This window comes from Cynocephalus volans, chromosome 3, assembly GCF_027409185.1.
Source record: "Cynocephalus volans isolate mCynVol1 chromosome 3, mCynVol1.pri, whole genome shotgun sequence".
Classification (NCBI taxonomy): domain Eukaryota; kingdom Metazoa; phylum Chordata; class Mammalia; order Dermoptera; family Cynocephalidae; genus Cynocephalus; species Cynocephalus volans.
Window position 1 is genome coordinate 77335987 of NC_084462.1, and position 23454 is coordinate 77359440.

Sequence of the window (23454 nt, forward strand, 5' to 3'; positions counted from 1 at the left end):
ATATGTTTTGGTAAGTACTAAGTCTCTTTCTTTGCAGGTATACTTTTATACTAAGACCATCCATAACTAAGCACATATCTTTGTTGAAGAGAATTTTCAATAGGGAATTGAATCTGCAGAGTCTTACTAACTAGTCCATGTGACCATTTTTACTATTTTTCTTTTTAAAGTATAAATTGCTACTCTAGATGGCTTAATCTTCATTTAGAATTTTCACTTATGCCACATCCTTCCTCCCACCTCCATCACCCTGCTATTATACCACATTGCTTTCCTTCTTTATTCAGTGTTCTGTACTCTAGGAAGGTTTTGTCTTTTGCTACTTTAGCATCTCTTACAATTACTTGAATACTTCTGCTTGGGTCCATTTTATATCACATATATGTGTACTTTTAATATAAAGGAACATTTTCATGTTTTTGTCTCTTGAAACAGGAGACATCCCTTTAGATTGAAAGCATCTCTGCAGCATACACTGTCTTTTAAATTTTTTTGTTATATAGAGCTTTGCACTGAGTGTGGTGGTGATGTTTAGCAGTTCTCTGGAAGTATTGTTGTGGCTTTACATGCCTAATTGAAATCCTAGAGTCTATAAGTTATGGCCATTCGTTCATTCTTTTTTTTTTTTAACCTTTGAAATATTTATGCACATGTGTTATGTGCAAGACTGCAAATAGCCATGGGGGAGGCAAGGATGAATATGATATCTTTGTTTTCAGGGAAGTTATAGAGATCTAAAATTAAGACTTAGATTGAAATTGGATATCCAGTGTATTGGGTGAGTTATAGTGGACTAAAAAATTTTTGCATTATTCATTATATTCTTATAACTAGATTTATATTTTGGAGGGGTTTTTCTAATGGTATAGAATTTTTAGAATTTCTAATGGTTTTCAGAATTTGTTCTTTTTGCTTTTAAAGTATCATAAAGATTTAATGGCTTCTTTCAGAGTTATGCATTGAGTTATGAGTTGAGTTACGAGAGAACTTTTACATGTAAGGATGCAAAGCATATTTCTTTATATTTATCCATTTTTGGGTTTATTGAGCCATTCATATTAGTTATTAAATTTCTGCTTAGGTTAAAATGTTATACCTAACCAGTAGAGTCTATGTGGCTAAGTAAGCCCAAGTATGATTTGGTTTTTTAAGAGCTAGACATGCTTGTGGGTGCCCCTGAGTTGTCCTTTTACTTAAAATTTAAAAAAAAAATCTGATCTGTAAGAGGAGGCAGTAATATAACTAATTGACCTTTTTGAAGGATGGAGGAATAATGAGTTAGGATAAATGGAGAGAAGAAAAGGTTTAGGGAACAGACAGTCTCTTTCTAGTATGGCAGTAAAAGGGGCATTTCCCACTTTTTTATTCTTATGCTCACTAAGAGGCAATCAAATAAATCTTGTACTCACTATAAAATCATCAGACTGAGAAATGACCCGGAAGTATACTGGTATTACCTCTAGACATAGGAGCCATTTAAGAAACTCAGCAAGTTTACAAGCTGAAGAGAAATGAAAATTTAAATGAAGAAATAATTTGAGATTTTAACCCTGGGAATAGATTCCCATGTAAAACTGGCTTGCCTACCCATAACATCCTTACTTACATTGCATTATTTATTTCCTCTTCAGCTTGTTATACTGTTTTATCAGTTCTTTGAACTCTGAGCATCTTCACTTAAAAATGCCAGTGATTCTGATAATGTAAGTGACTTAATCATTTACATACTAGCATGACTTAGTTGAATCAGATCCTTTTCTTCTAAGAGTCTTGATCAACAGCACTGAGAGAAGTACAGTTTTTATAGTGGCGTTATTTTTAAAATTATGACGAAGGAAGGTATTTTATTTTGGAACATGGAAAACTTTAGGAGTAGGAAAGGTATGGATAGAATTGCTGTAGTACTATTGAAGGCAGGTTGGGACATTAGCTGCCTGGAGACCTGAAAGAACGGATATTAGAGATCAGAAAAAAGATGCAGAAAGAAATATTGGAAGATACCAAAGATGGTTTTGCCCATTTCAAAATTTAGCTGAGAGCGTGCCCTTTTTGTCTTCTCTCTTCTGCACTGCATAGTCTTTTCCCCATAAAACCCCAGACGTGGGTTACTAATATTAGGGCCACAGTTATCTATATTATGAGTGAAAATTTTTGTAGGCTTGTCTCTGAAGGACCTGACATTAATACCATTTTTCTAGGAGAGAAAAATGTTTTCTGCCTTCCAAGTGACCTATAAGTAGATATTTGAAGTATAAGTGGTCTGAGTTGCCTGTAACTCATAACACTGTTCATAAACCTTGCCTTTAGAGCTAACCTCTTCCAAAGGTAGCAATTGAGCATGCTGTCGAAGTTATATTCCTTTGGGACTCTTCTCTGTGTGGCAGCTTAATTTCCTGAAATCTTGCAGAGATATTATTTTACAATTGATCTGTAGAAATTTAGTTGTTTGTGTGAATGGAACAACATTTGCAACGTTCGGACAATTAACTGTTATGCATTGAGTTCTGGTTCCAGCATCTTCACTGATGAGCTGGGTGTGCTTAAGCAATTAATTTAACCTCTTTGGGAGTGAGTTTCCTTTTCTTAAAAATTGAAATAATAGCTGCTCATTCATCTTACAGTTTTGGAATATTAAATGAGATAATAGTTATCAAAACGTTTGAAAAGTATAAAGCACAATGTAAATATTCACTTATAATAGTAATATTAGATGGAAAAGATTTTTGTAAACTTTAATGTTGGAGTTTTTTCATTTTTTTCTGAGTGATGCACATACTAAATGCATGAAGAATTTTCTTATACTTTTTCTCTTAATGGGAAGCAAGAGATTTATATCTTTTTGAGCATTCCAATAAGAATTTAAGATTAAAATTATGTTTTTTAGATAAATTAACTTTGAAGATTCCTTGGAAAAACCTTTATGGAGAAGCAGTTGTTGCAACCCTAGAGGGATTATACCTGCTTGTTGTCCCGGGAGCAAGTATGTTATTTTAGGTTATAACCATTCAGTAACATGATAATGAAGTTAAATTGTTACCTAGGTTTAGTATTTTAATATGTTTAGTAAGATAGAAGATAATTTAAACTAATCATATACATATATGCACATATGTGATATATTTTTTATATGAATACACATATACAGTATATTTTACCTTTGAACATAAAATATTTTTATGTTATTGAAAAGAATAAATTCAGCCATTTAAAAATTTATTCTATTCTCCATGAGTAATTATTTTGTAACTAATGCTTCCTGGAAAGTCAAGATGGGGCAAATTTACTGTTGGGGAATGAAATGAAATAAGTTTTTAAAAATGTACTGATGTGTTAATTTACAGATTTCTGGATTAGAACATTTATTTTATTTTCCCCATTTTGTTGCTTCTGATTTTGAGTGAACGTTTCCTCAAAAATGTATGTAAGATAGGTAATTTTTTCTTCAGAAATTATTGTATTTTAATTTTTAATGAATGTTTTAAAATAGTGATGTTTAATAATATTTAGTTATTAATGTTTTTTCAGTTATAAGAACAATATTATGTTAGGAAAAGTTTGGATGTTTTATGGAAAACTTATAATTTCTCAACCATAATACAAATATAATTTTTAGTTTTGCTTTTTTCTTTTCAGTCTTTACCATATACACACTTGATTTTAAGTAGCAGTTATTACTTTATATATATAATGTTGACCTGGCCTTTTCACTTAATATAGACCTGTTTTATATTTTTCACAGTTTTAATGGTGATAGTGACAATTTTAAAAGACTGTATGATATTCCCTTGTGGGCTGCCTACTATTTTTTGCTTTTAAAGTGAAGTCTACAAATATCTCCTTCTTATAGATCTTTTTTATTCTTTTGTGTTATTTCCTTAGGGTACATTATCATATCAAAAATGAGATTACTGGATAAAAAGTGTATATATATTTTATGATTGTTGAAGCATAATCCTGAATTACTTTTTGAAAGTCTTCTTATCAATCTACATCGATAGCAGATGGTATCAGATAGTAAATTTTTTTGAAATTACTCAAAATTTTACCGCTCAGAGATAATAACTGGCACTATTCTGGTGTATTTTCTGCCTTCGCTCTCTTACCTTTTTATGCAAACTTCTCTCTGTCCCTTTTTTCTTTCTTCCTGTAATTTCTTTCCCTCCCTTCTTTTTTTTTTTTTGGATATGTTTTATGAATAAATAGGAATTATTAATGTTTAAACTTTTTGTAAAACTAATCTAATGAATGCAAAAGTGTTTTGGGACATAAAAAAATGACGTTACACACACACACAATGTGGTGAAGCTGAACTTTCCCATTTGTGTATTTACTAATTCTGTTTCCTTTTGTGTGAATTGACTACCTATTTTTAGGTATTAAATATGATGCTGAGAAAGAAGAAAAATCCTTGCAGGATATTAAACAGAAAGAGCTATCCCGAATTGAAGAAGCCCTTCAAAAAGCTGCAGAGAAAGGTACAATAAATTTATGTTTTAGATGAACTTAGATGTACCTGTGTTTTAGATATATTTAATGCCCTTTAAGGAGAATGCTTTGATAAGCCTTCATAAGCTGTAGTCCCAGAGAAGGATCTTCTTTTAAAGTCATATCTCAAAATATTGATTATAAATGCTTTAATGACTCACATTTAGGAATACAGTTGGCTCTCCATGTCTGCATCCCCATGTTCAATCAACTGTGGATTGAAAATATATGTGAAAAAACCAATAAAGAGTAATAATACAAAAGCAATACAGTATCACAACTATTTATATAGCATTTACATTGTATTAGGTATTATAAGTAATCTAGAGATGATTTAAATAAAGTATATGAGAGGATGTAGGTAGGTTATATGCAAATACTGCTGCATTTTATATAGGGGGCTTGAGCATCATTGGATTTTGGTATCCCAGGGATCCAGGAATCAATCCTCTGAGGGTACTGAGGGATGAGTGTAATTTCCTTTTTTCTGTGATTTATCTCACTGCTAGTTTGTTTTTCCCAATTTTCTTAACCAGTTGTCTATGCTGCTGTAGAAGACTTTCCAAATTCTGTGAGTTCTTGCAGGCCTGTTTGTTTTGACATAACATTAACAGTTTCTTTGTGTGCATTTTTACCTGTGTGCTTGCAAGATAATGAGGTTAAGCATATTACTGCAATGAAATGATGTTGAGAGGAAATGCTGCTGTAATTCTAGTGCTAGTTATCTCTCTTTATATGGTATAGGAGATTTTTAAAAACTTGATTCTTCAGGTTTTAACATTTTAAAATCTTGCCTTAATTTTTAATTTTTATTTTTATCTAAAAATAAATCTGATGACTGTTTTGATTTAGTTTATAGAGTAAGAACAAGGATAAGATGAAAAAGAGTAGTTTGTTGATGAACTGAAGGACTATTCCAAACATCCAATTTGTTTATCTCTTTTTAAGTCAAATCATACCTCAGTTGTTGATTGGAGTAGAAGAGTTCTTAGCATTTTATATCATTTTTGTGTTTACTACCATGGGTATATATTTCTATGATGAAGGAAGAAGAAGTTGTCTTTTAAAAGATAAGGCAAATATGAGGTAGAAATGATGTAAATTAAATTTAGACATGACAAGATTTCTTTCCCTAGTTCAGGCTGCTGACATTTAATTGAATCAGTAAGAGATCTCTCTTAAAAATAGCTTGCTTATTAAAGTTCTTTATCAGTGGTTCTCATTCCTTTTGCCCCAAGTATTTTTTTTTTAAATACAGAAAAAAAGTTACTAAACTACTTAAAATACAGAGGCTACCCTAGAAGCCAAAACATTTTTTCCTTTCTCTTTTCACACGTAAGTTTATTTTGTCTTTCTCCTGAAGCTTAGCATCTGTATTTATAGGACAACAGTTTTCTTTATTTGTATTATTTTTGTGTGCCAAATAAAGCAAGCTGCGAGTGGTTTTGCTTTTTGACAATTCAGTGTGTTTTTTTCATTATATTCAATTTTGTTTAATTAGGATATGTAAAAATAGTACTATAAAAATGAAGAGAAAGACAGCATTAGAATTTCATTTCTTTCTTGAAATTGTTCAGATTTAATATATTTTCTTAGTACACATATAATTACATATATTCATTAATAGTTATATGAGATGTACTTAGATATATTGATATAATTATACATTTATAATCTGTAATATATATAATTAAGTTATATTTTTCTATTGAGATGCAAACCCCAAACTTTTATTTTTTTGCGTGTGTGAACATAGCTTGTGATTGCTTAAAAAATATTTTAGTGTTTCCAGTGATCTGTAAGAAAAGGCATGGTATAGTCTCATTTATTTTATTATTTTAAAAATTATTTGTTTATTTTTTTTGTGGCTATCCAATATGGGGATCTGAACCCTCAACCTTGGTGTTACAACACTGTGCTGTAATCAACTGAGCTAATGGGCCAGCCCTAGTCTCATCTGTTTTAGCAGTTGACAGTTTAAATGGCAAATGATAACCTGCTGTACGTTTTATACTGAGCATTTGTGAAATTTTGACTCCTGCATCTTCAATGCTTAGGAAACTGAAATGTTTGGGTCTGGTAAATGGGCTATTTACCAGATGATTTATCTATAGAGGATGAACATCTGTAGTAGTAATTTTGTGTGAATGGGACTATTAGGCCTATATAATATATTAAAATTACATTGTAGCTTCTTGGATGATAAAATTTTGGTTTTATTGGAATAGAGTTAAAATTCAGAAAGTTAAACTCACTTTTAATATTGTATGTTAGATTTGTCAAAAAAATGTTCTGAGTATAAAAGAGATGTATTCACAAATTGGGAAATATTTGAGAGAGATTATTTTTCCTTAACTATTAAGTAGTAGAGTAAATGATTTTGACTGCATATAAATATTCTTTTCTAGTTTCTATGGACATGAGTCATATCTTCCTATATTATTCATGTGAATGATAACATACAACCCTTGCCTTTAGATGCTTCACATTTTACCATTATTAATTAATATTTATTACCTAGTTATCATACATTATTTTAATGCTTATTATTTTTCCACTTATTTCTTGATTTTAAAAACACAAAAGCACCATTGCACGTGTATAGGGACTCAGAGAGGTAAGAAGAGGAGTTGATTCAACTCTAAGCAGCAGATAAAAATGAAAACAAAATTCTCATGCTGATTTGTTCTAAAGAAATTATTTTTACTTAATTTTTGTTTCATTTGATGAAATAGTGATGCCCACTATCATGTGGGGAAAAAATTGAAATATAACTGTGAATTCATTTCTAGAGAATTTGCTTAACTGTAAAAATAAACTCATTGATATTTTTCTCCTCTTATTTTATTGGAGTGAGTTTGTTTTCCTGGGAAAACTATCATAATGGGAAAGATTAATTAGAGTCCTAGTAAGGACAAAAGATTCCCAAATGTTATATTCTGTATTTCAAATGTTAATTTTATCGAAGTAATATATACTCACACTTAAAAATCAGATGGTTTTGCCAAAAAGACATGATAAAAAATAGTAGTTGCCTGTTCTGCCCTTTGCTACTCTTCAGATCCACTTCTTAGAAGGAACCATATTTTTAGCAATATTAACATTCTGTCATTATCTAGTTTATTAATGTAAAGCGTTATCTAGGACTTCCTGTTATGGTAGTCAAGGAGTTTACCTCTCTTACTATCTTCTTTCACCCTCAAGTCCCCTCCCCATCTTCTCATAATATGGATATATCATAATTTTTGGCAATTATCAGTTAATATTTGCATAACTATGACAGTATAATTATTGTTCACTACACAGGTCAAATGATGTACTATGATTATATTTCCTCTCATATAATCTTTTGTTTTTCCTGAATTTTTAAGTGCTTTTAAAATTTGCTTAGTCTTCTATATAAACTTACCTTTAATTCCTTTCACATGTTACATGAAATTTGTGTGTTATATGGCTATTGATATTATTTTCCATTTGTTTAAATGCGTCTAATGATACTTTCCACCTACCCCGTTTTCTCTTGAAGTTCTCTCTCTGAACTATTGTTTTTCAGGCCTGCTACACAGTTGTCATCCTGGGATTGGTCTTCATTGCTTTTCTGTGTTTAATTTACTATTTCCTGGATCCTTTGCCTTTTTTCTCTTAGTTTACTCATTTATTTTGCTGAAGCATGTCTAATAACTTTTAGTAAAGGTTGCACTGGATATAATTTTGAAAATCCTTTCAAGGCTGACTGTCTTTGTATTTTACTTCTACACTTGCTTGATGAATGGTAGGTTAAAAATTGGAATTTTGAAGGCAATATGTTTGAGCTTCCAGGTGCTTTTACAAAGTCTGATGCTAGTCTGTTCTCTATATTGTTGTAAACACAAAAATTAGAAAATCCCTGGACTCTACTGTCAAAGTCCTTACATTTTAATTGCCCAAATATGATATTTGCATAATAATAAGCAGGAGAGAAAGTGTTGAGTCCCGTCAAAGAGGTACAGATAGAGTCTTATAGAAGTTCAGAATGAGCATATGTTAAGCCAAAGAGATTAGGGCAGACACTGTGAAGAAGGCATATATTTCAGCTGGGTCTAAAGGATGGGTATGCAGAAAGGAGAGAGGACATTCTAGGTAGAGGGGACAGTGAAGGTAGAAAACTATAGAGCATCTGTGGGGAACACCTAAAAATTTGGGAATTTGATAGAGTGTAGTTAATTGTACATAAGGTTGAAAGGCTAAGTTTAGGTCAATTTTAAAAGATTCAAATGTCCTAATGATGATGATAGTGATAATGACAATGATAACAGCTGACATTTATTGATCATTTGTTATTTGCCACTCTTCAAAATGCTTTATAGGAATTAACTCATTTAATAGTTACAACCATATGATATAGAGGCTGCTATTGTTCCCATTTTATAGTTGAGGAAGCCAAAAGTTAAATAACTTGTCCTAGGTCACACAGCTAGAGAATGGTGGAGCTAGAGTTTGAACCCATTCTGGCTCAAGATCCTATATTCTTAACCCTGTGCAATAGTGAACTTTAATCTGTAGCCAGTGGGGGAGTCAGTAAGTTTTCCTTTTTCTTTCTTTAAAAATCCAAGAAGTGACAGGATCAGAGCTGTGATTTAGGGAGGTTAAACTTTGAGGAGAGAAACGGAAGGTGGTACTACCTATAACCATCATTAACAAGAATGGATATGAAGAATGAATCCAAGAATGGATTCAAACAGCATATCTAAAGGAAACAAATCATACCAAAGTAAGATGAGGTCATTTCAGCTGACTCTAAAATAAGTATCAAATATCACAGTAATAATTCTTTCTGAAAATGGGCAAAACAGCTGGCAACAATAGAACTCAAATAGTGGATTTTTGCTCTGCTTGAAAATTTGTCGAAGATTTTAATGAGACAATAGTCATAATTGATATTTGCCTGTCTTGCTTAATTTTGAAATGATTGTTATAATTTTAATTAAGAATTTTTGTTTTAATATTATGAAAATAAAGTCTGTATGTTGAAAGAATGAAAATGGTATCACTGTGAATATTACCTTAAAAATAAATGATTTTGGTGTCACCAAATTTAAGTTTTCTTGCAACATGATTTCTGATTCCTTGAAATTAAGTTTAGGCATATTTTACATGTGAAATTAAAGGTGTCTTCTAAATGCATTGCGTTTTGGTTATTGCTGCCATGCGGATGCAGGCGCATATTCAGCAGAGTTCATATATGGCTTGGAAAACTTTGTTTACAAGGACATCAAGCCTGGTGGGTATGCATGGTTAATTATATTTAACTCTATAAATAAACTTTATTGTTATCCATGCTTGTGCTTTTAGTGGAGTCCATTTGATAGCATGCCATGCTTTTAGAAAATATGGAAATGTAATTTATGTTTTCCCTTACCATCATTTCCTTTTCTGTACTTCTGCAGCCATTTATTTGTTCACTAAATATTTTGAGTGTCTTCTTGTGGCAAGTACTATGTTGGATGATGGGTATTCACAGAGTAAACAGATACAGTTCATTGTCCTTGTGAAGCTTAGAATCTGATCTACAGATAACTTTCAAGTTTGGACTGCCTTTTAGACTTTAGTTATGTAGTACAGTAGTTTCTGAATTAAGCAAATCTTCTCCTATAGCAGTGGTTTTCAAACTTGTAAAAAAGCAATAAAGTAGAATCTTTTTTTTCTGAGAACCACTGCTCTAGAATTAAAAAAACAAAACAAAACTGACATCAAATGAGGAAACAATATATACTCAGAAACTAAAAAGAGGAAATGATCATAAAGTACACATTAAGTCCTAGCCAACTGAATATAGATATCATCAACAAAATTAACTATTCTCATTTCAGAAGCACCAGTGTTCTGGACCTCATTTTTTATTTAGAATCTTGATAGGAGGCACTCCTCTGAGCTTCTTCTCATATTCTCCCATGTGTGTTTTATCTCTGTAGTGGCTCCGGAAGCACCTCTAGGCTACTGTCCTGTACAACATATTAGAGTTTGAAGCTTCACAAAAGGCAATTGAAATCTGTTTGCTTTATTATTTACGACAGAATTCTTTTACATACTAGGATATCTACCAGATACATTAAAATAATAATTTTTAATATTTCAAATAATCACTTGATTTATTAAACCTTATATTTTATGTAATACCTAAGGAGCTTGTTATATTAACCCAATCACACTTAAAATTTGTTTTGATTAAATGGTAAGTGGGGTCTGTGTCTTAATTAAACAATAAGTATCATGTTATAATTACTTCTGAAACTAGGAACTTCTTTAATTTCACAGCATTAAGTAAATTGCCCTGAAAGCATTTTCCCTTCTAACAGATCTACCCCTTTAGTTAAGTGTGGCTAACTATGTTAATTTGTCTTATGGTTACTTTGTTTAATATAAAAGATAGCATGGAGATACTCATGGGTCACTGCCCAGTTTTGCAGGTAATATTTAAACCAGCTTTCTGTAGTCTGCCAGTGGTAGTGTTTTCTGATCCTACTAGGAATGATCTACCTCTGAGCTATCAGGGGTCTTCAAAAAATTCATGGGCGGATTCATATTATCTTTTAATTCAATTTTTCTACATACCTTGTAAAGTACCCTCTTACAAATAGATTCAGTGGCCCATTCAAATGTCTAACAAAATCATTGGGCAGCATTGGTTAAAAAAAAAAAAAAGCAGACAGGGATCACTATAAAGAAAAAGGAAAACCTAATTGATTCAATCTATATTCAGTTGGCTAGGACTTAATGTGTTATGATCATTTCCTCTTTTTAGTTTCTGAGTGTATATTGTTTCCTCATTTGATGTCAGTTTTGTTTTCGTTCTGTTTTTTTAATTCTAGAGCAGTGGTTCTCAGAAAGTCAAAACTATTTTCATAATAATTTTAAGACATTATTTGATTTTTCATTGTGTTGGCACTGCTGGTTCAGAAGCAGTGGTGTGTGAAATTGCTGGCTGTCTTAGAATGACTTAAGGCAGTGGCACCAAACTGTACCAGTAGTCATTGTGTTCTTCACTACCATGCACTCACAATAAAAAACAAAACAAGCACCCGTTTTACTTAAGAATTTCTTTGATGAAGTAGGGCATTTCTAATTTTAATAAACTTTAACTCTTGTGCACATTTCTCTTTAATATTCCATGCAACAAAAGAGAAAGTACGCAGAAATGCTTTATGCGTACCGAAGAAGGATGATTGTCTCAGGGAAAAGTACTTGTATAGTTGAGTTGTGAGCTGAACTAGTTGCTGTTTTCATGGAAAACCATTTTTACTTGGAAGAATGACTGACACACTGTCCTCATTCAGATTTGGTTGTTTACTAGACACTTCAACAAAACAACTTCAGGTAAAAGCATCTGGCAGTATTTGTTGCCAATGATAAAATTTGAGCTTTTGAGCCAAAATTAGAATTTTGGAAAACTTGTATTTGCCATCTTGACACCTTCCCAGTAATACTTAAAGCCTTTTATGATGAGATTGGTGGTGATATTAACTAAGTGTAACTTTTGATATTAAATAATGAAATGACTCAACATTTGAAAGATTTGCATAATTCCAAACTACCAGTGCATGATAAAAAGTCATACATGTATGAAAGGTCCATTTAAAGTGTAGGGTGGACCAACTGATTTTAATTCACATGAAAAATTCATTGATAAGGTCAACTTATCACTTGTTGAACTTGGGTTGTAGTATTCATGATTACATGAAAAGGCCATGCAAATATCTTTTCCAATTACATAACTATAGTGAGATCAAATTTTCATCATATACTTCAGTCAACACAGCATAGCTCATCAGATTGAAGGCAGAAGAGGATATGCAAATCCAGCTGTCTTTTACTATGACTTAGAGATTTGTTAGAATGTAAAACCATGCCACTCTTCTTACTACGGTTTTTTGTTTGGAAAATGTAATTATTTTTTATAACTGTATGTTATCTGTTATTATGTAATGGTTTATTTTAATATTTATTTAAAACATTTTTTAGTTTTTATCTCCAGTGTGGCTCACATCAATAAAAAGCTCTTTAGAGTCCTCAAGTTTGAAGTGTATTAAAGGGGTTCCAAGGTCAAAATAGTTGAAAGCTTCTTTAGAATGTGATGGAGAATTGTAAATTTATTATTCATTAGATTAATTGGAAACTTTCTTTAAAGGACTGTGTAGTATTCAGATTAGATTTGGAACTGTTTGAAGAGGTTTAAGCATCTAACATTGAGATCAAAGACAGAACATGGAGCTAGAAAAAATGTGAAGACAGAAAGATAATAGATCAGATAAGAAGGGAATCTAAATCCAGGCAGCTGAACCTCTATTTCTGAAAGCTGTTCTAACCAAGTGGAATGGTTTTCGTGGCTAGTCTGGCTTCCTTGTTTCTTTTAAAATGGTATTTCTTTGAGAACTCAGTCTTTTTCTATATGTTTAATTTATGAATGAAACTGAATCAGAGACCATGACGGTGGCAAGAAATACTGGTGTTAGCATGATCCATATTCTGTTATATATTTGTTAAATATTTTCTTCTTGAAACTCAGGGTTTTAGTTTTATAATCTAGGATTTGGTTCTTACTTTTTGTAGTGGCAAGAAAATTTTCTTTAAAATATCAAGGAAGAACAAATTAAAAGTTTCAAGCTAAATTTCATGTGTATTCTCTCAAATGTATATAACATTAATTGGATTTATATATTTTCTTATAATGTTCGAATGTTGATTATTTATTTGAACAAATAAGTATTGTGTGCTTTTTGCCCAGATATTAGGATAATCCCTGTCCTAATGAAGCCTCCTGCCTATTGGCAAGACAATTGTGCAAACACTTTAAATATAGTGTAGTAACGATTGCTTTATGGAGTTCTGTGTAAGGTACAGGGCCTGGAGTTGCCTTGAGGAATTAAAGAAGGCTTCACACGGGGAGTTGTGTGGGACCTGAGACTTGGAAGCCTCCTAGGTGTTTGCGTGGTGAAGAACTTCAAGGAAGGCAACCCAAGTTCAGGGAATGACATGTATAGAGGCATTAGGCATTAGAAAGTTTGGCTTATTTTGGAAAGTATAAGTAGTATTTGTATTATAGCCAGTGCAAGGATGAGTGGCAGGAGATAGAACAGGATGGGGAGGTAGGGGTCAGGTCATAAAAGGACCTTCTGTGTCATGCAAACACATTTTGATTTCATCTGGCAGGTTGTAGAGAGCCTTTAAATAATTTTGAACAGGGGGCTAGCAGGCTGTGATTAGTATTTTAGAAGACATCAGTCTCATAGCAGTATAGAAGGAGTATTAGTAGGAGGTAAGGATGGATACTAGAGGCTAGGAAATAATACAGAGAATGCCTCAAGAGTTCAGACTAGAGTTGATGCCTGGTAGGCAGTTGAATACAAAGATTTGGAAGTTGAGTAAGACAGGTGTTGATTAACATCAAAATGCAGTGAGTCATTGTCAAATAAAAGAGGATGAGGTTTTAAAGGAATTATTAAATTCAGTGTACAGTTCAATGTACATTTTATGCCCCTTTTATATCCTTTATATCCTTGAGTTACTAAATAATTTTGCTTGTGAGGTATATCATTCCAGAGGAAGTCATCTGTTGGCAGTTTACTCATTTATTTCATTTGTGTTCCTGTGTTTGTTCCTACCACACATTTATCAAAACCTTTCTTAGAAAGGTTTATATTCTATCACTACATTTCCAATATTTTGGTAACATACTCAAATTAAAGTGAAACTTTTATTGTAAAGTCATTAATATTAGAAATGGCTTTGTGAATTGACATTTCATCCAATTTTTGTATAATTGCACTTACCATGCTATTTTCTAGATTAAAGAAGGTTATTCTAGGCTAAAGATGGTTTGTGAATTTGTGTTTGTATTGAAATAACAGATCGGTTTAGAATAAGGTAAGGTGAGTTGTACCATAATTTGCTGTCAGGAAGAATTCTCTTGTTTTCTTTTCTGTCCTCTAGTCTGCTAACTTGAATTTTATCCTTTTCTCACTAAAATGCTTCCACTGAGAAGGACGTAAACGTAAAAAGCACAAAAAACATTTTAAGAAACCTTTTAAAGGTCTTGATCGCTCAAAAGGTAGGTAAAAGATGCTCTTATGCCATGTGTTGTTTATACACATTGCCACTTGATTTCTGTCTTGGAAGGTAAAATGAATGTTAGATTACAACGTAACTTCAAAAATAAGTTTTAAGTTGGAAATGCATTTTAGAATCTAAAATAAATCTAAAATAAAATAAAGACACTAGAATAGGCTGTAATTTCAATTCAGTAGTGCCTTAGCCATCCGTTGGTCATTGATTATGAGGTATGTGAGCATTTCAACTCTTGAGCTTATATTTTTCTGTTTTTTATAGATAAGCCAAAAGAAGCCAAAAAGGATACATTTTTGGAAAAATTGGCAACTCAAGTAATAAAAAATGTACAAGTAAAAATCACAGACATTCACATTAAATATGAAGATGATGTAAGTAATTTCAGTTTACTCGGTTTAAGTTAGTAATTAAATGTGTATTTTATGATATTATTGATTTATCTATGTATGGATTATCTATACCCATTTTTAAATCCATGATTGATTTTTTTCTGATAAGTACACTACCATGTCTCCTTTCCTGTCTTAGGCTAATTTCATTGGGCATTTATGTATGTAAATATACATGAAGATCATGTGCTCCTTTCTGATGCTAATATAAGAGATTTGTGGATTGTCCTTTATTATTTTTTTGAATTTTTTTATGTGTTAAGATTTATAATACTATAACTCTAAGGACCTAACTTTCATTTTATACTGACAAAAAAATTAGTTCTGAAATGCGATGAAATAACCAGTGGTAATGGTAGTTGACAGAAAGGGGACAAAAACCCTGGTCACTTGACTATAGTCCCATTCTCTTTACATTCCATCGAGTTGGATTGAAAACCCACAATTACTCACACATGTGTACATGTTTAGAAACCATTCACTTATAACCAAAAGTTTAACATCAGTTGATTAAGAAATGTTTAATTAATTTTAGTTAATATAACAAACATTTTGGACTTAATATGTATTGCTTTAAGTTTGAAACATGTAAGAAACCTCAAATTTTTTCATTTACCTAGGAAATTAGAAATGTTATCTCTTCTAAAACTGAATTTGTATTGTTTTTTTCTTTTTAATTTGCTTTAAGTTTGAATTGAATGAAAGCAATTCTTACATATATAGAATTTATTTTTCTTTCCTGATACATTCTTTTTAAAAAAATACTATCTCGATCTTATACTGACCTTATGTCTTGGTTTTACGGAGTCACTAAAGTAAATTTTAACAAATAGATGACTTTAAAAACCTACCTCAAATGCCCATGTTCATAACAAACTTAGGAAAATAAAATGTACTCAACACATCACAGAAGTGAAAGAGTTATTGTGGAACAGTCTGTGGAGAAAAGGGAACCTTTGTACTCTGTTGATGGGAATGTAAATGACTACAGTTATTTTGGAAAGCAGTGTGGAGGTTCCTCAAAAGCTGAAAACAGAATTGCCAGATGATTCAGCAGTTTTACTTCTGGGTGCATATCCAAAGGAATTGAAATCAGTTTGTTATAGAGATATCTGCACTCCCATGTTCATTGCAGCCAAGATATGTAAACAACCAAAGTGGCCACCACCAGATGAATAGATAAAGAAAACATGGTGTGTGTGTGTGTGTGTGTATATACTACTTACCTTAAAAAAAGAAGGAAATTGTCATTTGCAACAATATGGATGAAACTAGAGGATGTGATGCTGAGCGAAATAGGACAGGCACAGAAAGACAAATATCAAATTATCTCACTTATGTGTGGAATCTAAAAAAAAGTCATATGCATAGAAGTAGAAAGTAGAATGGTAGTTACTGAAGGCTGGGTGGGTGTTGTGGAGAAGGGGAGATGTTGGCCAAAGGGTACAAAGTTTCAGTTACACAGGAGGAATAAATTCTGGTGGTCTATTACACAGCCTAGTGCCTATAGTTAATAATTATTGTATATTTCTTGATTGCTAAGAGTGGATTTTAAATGTTCTCACCACAAAGAAATGATAAATATGTGAGGTGATAGATATGTTAATTACCCTGATTTGATTATTTCACAATGTATACATATATTGAAACATCACATTGTATTCTATAAATATATACACTTAAATTGTTTTAGAAGTAAAATAATGTTATATTTCAGAATGTTATACTTTTCCCCCATCCCTTGTTTCTATCATGACCAAAACAATTCTATATTACTTTTGAACATCTTTAAGATGTCTAAAACAGTGACACTATACACATGTGGTATGGATTCATTACTGTGTGTAAATATAATTTAGATATTGAAGATCAGAAATAGAGCAAAAGTTTAACATTGGCAAATTTTGGGTAAAGAGACTAAGGAAATTAAATATTAGAATCTAGAGTTTTTTCCTAACAAAGCAGTTTTGAAATCTCAAGAAAATTAAAGACTCAATGAGACAGTTCATATTTCCAAGTTTGGAAACCTTAAATGCCTTAGAAATGATTTATTGTTAGTGTTATTATCTGTAAACCTTTTAAAAATTTATCTATGAAGAACATCTCTAATTAGGCACATAAAAAGACTATCCCGTTTTAACTATCTAGAGAAAAGTGTTTAGTCATAGTTAGTGAGTCCTCTCCTATTAACAGTTCTACTGGGAAAGTATATTAGTGTCATAGAAGTGTTATTCCTACAAAATATGGATATTTAATAACACTTCTAGCCATGCTATTGCTTTCCTCCCCTTTCTTTTCCACAAATCCAGTTGTGTTGTGTGACTGACTTGTAAACACATTTCCCTCTGCTGCCTATTGTAAAGGTGGGGCATGGATTCAACTTTACTATCAGTATGTTTTAATGTCACTTTTTCTTCTTTGGCAGGTCACTGATCCAAGGCGGCCTCTTTCATTTGGTGTCACACTGCGAGAACTTAGTCTATTGGTAATGTTGGCCTTATTTAAAATTCCTGTGGAGCCTGTAAAACATTATTCTGAAGTCACAGGGTGAATTGCCTAAAATTAACTATGGCTACATAATATTGCTATTATACACAGCTTTTCTAGAAGTTCAACATTTTTAGCCATACTCTTATTACATTTTCTAATTATTTTGATTTGTCATTCCATGTATCAAATACCAAAATGTCAATATCAAACAATTTGAAAGAAATAAAAGCTGTATCTTAAAACATGTGGGAAAGTAGGGGAAGATAAATTTCTGTAGAGTTATGTACACATCCTTGCAAGGCACATGTAGATGAAATTTCCAAGTAGCTTATGCTGGGTGTGTGTGTGTGTGTGTGTGTGTGTGTGTGTGTGTGTGTGTGTGTGTGTGTGTGTGTGTGTGTGTGTGTGTGTGTGTGTGTGTGTGTGTGTGTGTGTGTGTGTGTGTGTGTGTGTGTGTGTGTGTGTGTGTGTGTGTGTGTGTGTGTGTGTGTGTGTGTGTGTGTGTGTGTCATTAGTATACATGTAAAGTAATTCATTTTGATTAAGTATAGTGTAGTTTGTTTTTCTCTTAAGGTCTTTAAGGGTAGAGAGTACTGTAGTATATACAAGCTGGACTTTTTTTTTTTTTTACTATTATGGGTAACTAAGTGGTAGGAAACATGTTTTGGGGCAAATAAATGAAGAAAAATAGCTAAATTAGCTTTTTACGTAGAGAAAAAGATGTCGTTCATTTATATACTTTTAAAGTTAAGGGCAGTGAATGATCAATCATGCTGGGTATAGGTTTGCCTCATGGTTAGTTACATGGAGAGGGCCTCAGTGGGGAAAGAAGAGGAAGAAAAACGGAAGGGAAGTGACTAACAGAAAAGCAGAGACAAACCACATTGTTCTGTGGGAGCCTTAAGAATATGTGCATGTAGAGAAGTAGAGGTAAGCATCGAGTTGAAGAACAAAGCACAAACAATGAGAAAGAGCTGAAGTCAAGGAAGCTGGTGTTTAATACTGTTAATTGCCTATTTTCAAAATGAATTTGAAGTAGCTTTTGATTAAAAAAGTATACAATAATGCCTTTAAAGAGATGAGAATCTGTGTTCTGGAGGCTAGAGAGATAATTGTTTCAGAAAACAGAGAATAACACTAGTGGTTATAAGCGAGCACAGTATTTAACTTTGACCTTCTAGCAGACAAAAAATACAAAATAGTTATGTACCTTTTATTGCCTGATAACATCGTACTAGTGCATAAGAATGTGTAGTTTCCTTGGTGTTTGATCCTCTTTATCTTAGCTCAGACTCTTACTGCTGTTTTATTTGCCTGTAGTATTCTCTTCTTTTTGCCTGTCGATTATACTTAGGTTTTAATACTTATGCGAGATATCACCTTGTCCTCTTCATTCTTCTTTTACTTCCCCTCTTAGAATTTACTACTCTTTTATGCTCCTCATTATATTTTATCAAAGACCTGTAATATGTTATTGTACTCATTACCATGCTGATTTCCTTCTATGTAAATTACATTCATCTTTTTATATCTACTAATTACAGTAGTACTTACCTTTCAGTGTTTTTGTGATGATTAAATATGATGGTTTGTGTAAATCACTTGTCACATTTTCTGGATCAGTTCTTTACCCTGTGTCAACTACTACAGTGGCTATTATAATGACAACAGCAGCAAACGTACCCCTTTTGTATCCCTACCATTCCTTTCTTTTATCTTTCCAAAAACAGTCTAACTTTTAAATCTAAAGTAATTTTCCTACCTCTGATCTGGATTTCATGTTCCCCCAAGTCCTCAAGAACCTTTATTCCTTCCCTGCCTTCCTCCCTGACTTCTTTCCTCTCTTTCTTAATTCTTCTCATCAATCTCCCTCTCTCTCCTAAATCTTCAAGTCCTCTCTCTCTCCACACTTCTTCTTGTAAACTTTTAAGCACATTCAAGTCTCTCCTTTATAACAAAATAAAAAAGGTTCTCTTTAACTGTCCCCCATATCTCCAAGACCCCATCTAACTGCTGCCTTCTCTTTCTGTTCTTCTTTCCAACCAGATTTTTTGAGAGAATTTTTCACCTTTGATGTTTCTTTCTGCACCTCCCACTGTGCTCTTGATCCACTACTCCACTGCAGCTGTTCTTAATTTCATCTGTAATGCCCTTGCTGCTAAATAAGTTTAGTATTTGGCATTTCTGACCCTGCTGTCCTTCTAGAAACATGGTTGTGTGATTTCCATACTGTCCTGGTTGTCTCCTACTTTAAAGTAATTATTTTGTTTGATTTTTTGAAAGAATGTATTTTTTCTTCAATAGTGTAGAGGCTGACTCTCTGTTTTCATTCATAACCAGTTCTTTCCTCCGCAACAGTTAGCTAATACTAGCCAACGTTAGCCGGATATCTTTTCTTTCTAAGCTATTTTGTTACAGTTTACAGATATTAGAGCACTATCTGTATACCACATTTCCCTGTTACTGTTTTTTTCTTTTAGACTGCAAATGAACATTGGACTCCATGCATATTAAATGAAGCAGAAAAAATTATATACAAGGTATTGTATTATATTAGAATAAAAATTGGCAGAATAAAAAATGGTAGAACGTGCCATTGGAGTGTGAGTTAAGTCTTCAGTTTAGTTTTAGCTCTGCTGCTTACCATGTGACCTTCTATAATCACTTACGTATTCTGAGATTTAGGTTCTTCACCTATCAAATGAAGAAACTGGATAAAATTAATATTTCCCTAGATGGTATTTTACGGAGTACTAGGTAATTGAGATATTATTTGATGTTATAGAAAAAATATCCTTCAGTCAGGTAACACTGCCGATTAAAATACTAAGCTGCACATAATTAAACAGGTGTGTCTGATTTTGTTTTAAACTACAGGACTTCATAATACTTAAGCATGCTAGTAACCATTGTGAATCTACAAGAGGGATATTTAGTGTGTAGCTCTCCCCGCCTTGTTGATCATAGAATTCTCTCCTACCACCCCTTCCCTGGTAACAGCCATTCATATTTGCTGGAGGGATTATGTATTTCTTAGCACAATTTAGCAAGTGCTCTACTTAAAGTCTATGACAGGGATATATTTTTCCCCATTTTTGCATTATTTTCTTTTATCCAAAAGTTCAAAATGATAGTTGCATCCTTTTGGAGTAGTGAACGTGGGAATAATTTTTTACTATTGATTAATAATTTCAGTGTATTAGTTGCTTGACCTCTTTAATTTTTCTTTTATAGCTTATACGACTTGATAGTCTTAGCGCCTACTGGAATGTAAACTGCAGCTTGTCTTACCAGGGATCAAGGGAACAGATCTTGGTAATTTCAGTTTATCCTTGAAAGAGCTAACTATACTCCCTAAACTTTTTTGACAGAAGAGGTCCTTAATGAGGACAGGATATGAGTCATTTGTGTAACTTGTATATCACTAAGTCGGAAGTGTGGAAAACATCTTTTGGAATCCATTATGTCTTCAAAAAAGCACTTTTGTTTTTGAAGATCTTTGTGAAATCATTCACTAGACAGTGAGATGACAATCTATACTATTAAATTAAAACTGCATTTATGGATTTTCACACTCATTTTGATGGCATTCTTGTTACATTGTAGTATTTTGTAAGGTAATGATTACATTAAGAGTGTTGTAAAGAAAGGTGATACCTTTCAGATCTAAAACATGTCCTTGGCAAATGTTTTAAGCATTTGTGATGATTTTCTGAATAGTGAAAGATTAATTTAAAACTTTAGTGTGCTAAGCCAGTCTTAGTCATGTTTATTTACTTAGAGGAGAAAGGAAGAACAGTTGAATTTTCTGAAGAGGGTTAATTTAAAAGTTCTATCTCTTATTTCTCAGAAAGATACTGTAACAGATAATTTGCCTTTGAGTAGAAAGTGAGATCCCAATTCATGGATGTATATGTATACATGTATTGTTTCAAAGTCAGAGGGGAACACCATATTATAATGCTGTTTGTAGATACATAGAATTTTAGAAATTATCTGCTTCTGTATCTTTGTACTAAAGAAATATATCTGTAAATAATGCTCAGTGTATTTTCTTATGGACTACTGGTTACAAAGAGGGAAATAAAGACACTGTAAGAAACAAGTTTTTTTGTATGTGTGGCTGAATATGTGTGCATGTTCTTTTTCATTCTTCATATAATTCAAGTTTTTTGCTTAGGATCAGCTGACAAATGAAATTCATACAAGTAGAAATATATCCTCAAACCATCAATACAGTAAGTAATGGTAAAATTTTATTTCATGTTATAGGAAGAACATGTAACTAAATAATTTAACATACTTTTTCTAATAAAATTACTTTGACAAATGGAATGTATTCATTGTATACCTTAGTTTTATGATACAGCATTTAGAATTATAACTAATTATTTAGGAATAGATTATAACACATACACTACTGGTGAATGAGAGAAAGAAGGACCGTATAGCTGTAGTTCACTCCCTGCAGCTAACCTCCTTTGACCTTCAAGGTTTTCTTCTTACCTTGTTCTCATATTCTTTGTTTTAGGATTTAGGTTTTCTTTCTTTCCTTTCTTTTTTTTTTTAAAAAATAACTAAATCTCTGACATCTTGGTATTCAGTTGAGCCCTAGCATGTTACTATTGCAGTGTTAAGATTAGCCACTCTAGAGACTTTTTAAGTGAGCTTTTCTATTTCTTAGCAGCCTCACCTTTTATTTATTTATTCATTTATTTTATTTTATTTTATTTTTATTTTTTTAAAAATTTTATTTTGTCGATGTACAATGTGGTTGATTATCGTGGACCGTTACCGAAACCTCCCTCCCTCCTCCCTCTTCCCCCTCCCACCCAACAATGTCCTTTCTGTTTGCTTGTCGTATCAACTTCAAGGAACTGTAGTTGTTATGTTATTTCTTTATTCTGTCTGTTTTCTCATTTTAGTTTCATTCTAAAGAAGGTATTGGTTTGTTCTTATTTAGTGTACCCCTTTTTGATTGTTTTCAGCTTTCATACCCATGTTCTTCCATATCAGTCTGGTTCACTGTTGTTTTCTTTGTGTTCTTCTGTAGCTGTTGCCACTGGAGGATAGTTGGCACTTTGTTTCATGTTCGTAGACACCTCTATTTAATGATGACAGAGTTTTTAAGTGCTGCCAGTTAGTGAAGGCATTTAGTTTCAATGATGAAAGAGCTATTAAAAAAAATCCACAACTGATTTATTTTTAGGCATTTTCCTTTTATAAATAACCTGTAAGTCAGTTAAAATTTTTATATAATCTTATGCAAATTGTAATTACCCTTAGGTATCACAATTTATATAGTTTTAATACTGTTCATACTTAAAATTATCACTTTACTTTTCCCTATCATCTTCCCTATTATATCTTTTTACATTACTTTTCAACCTCAAGAATATTTTCTTTAGCTGATTCTAATATTATGTGAGGGATCTTCAAAAAGTTCATGGAAGGATTCATATTATCTTTCAGTTCTATTTTTTCCACAACTCTTTGAAGTACTCTTGTATATGTAATGATCGTTTTGAAAATTATAAAGTGGTGAGCACTTTTTTCTGGGATGGATTTTATTCATGATTCTGTTCCTAAATTCTACCAGTGATTAAATAAGACAGATATTAAGAAGATTTTGTTTCCTTTCTTGTATTAGTATTTTTAATGAATAATAAAATTATTAAATGTCTAGTAGCAAGGAAGAGAAGTCTAATTTTAAATAGACTGTGAATAACCAAAAATAGATTGTGTGTGTGTGTTTTTGTACATTTCTTACTTAGAATCATAGGACTCCACTTTCCTCGTTGGAGAATCCACTTTAACCATTGAGCTTGACATTGATTTTATGTAGATAAGTAGATGCTTAAATATTTTTTTGGTAGTGATTTTGTTACACATATTTTTGATCATTTTTCTTTATTTTCAGAGTAACTGTGTTCTCATAATTATTTACAATTGTTCATATGTAAGAACATATAAACATATCTAATGTCTT

The 23454-nt window shown here is 32.1% G+C and overlaps 1 protein-coding gene across 4 annotated transcripts in view; it reads left to right on the plus strand.

The window, feature by feature from the left end:
• Window positions 1–23454, plus strand: part of VPS13C (vacuolar protein sorting 13 homolog C) — a 172241-nt gene that overhangs the window by 16336 nt on the left and 132451 nt on the right. For all 4 annotated transcript variants that reach the window (XM_063091557.1, XM_063091558.1, XM_063091559.1 and 1 more), the window contains exons 4-10: window positions 2885–2980; window positions 4374–4475; window positions 14848–14957; window positions 17401–17460; window positions 19946–20005; window positions 20700–20780; window positions 21646–21703. In XM_063091557.1, the coding sequence (XP_062947627.1) occupies window positions 2885–2980; window positions 4374–4475; window positions 14848–14957; window positions 17401–17460; window positions 19946–20005; window positions 20700–20780; window positions 21646–21703 (567 nt within the window). The remainder of the gene's footprint in view (window positions 1–2884; window positions 2981–4373; window positions 4476–14847; window positions 14958–17400; window positions 17461–19945; window positions 20006–20699; window positions 20781–21645; window positions 21704–23454) is intronic.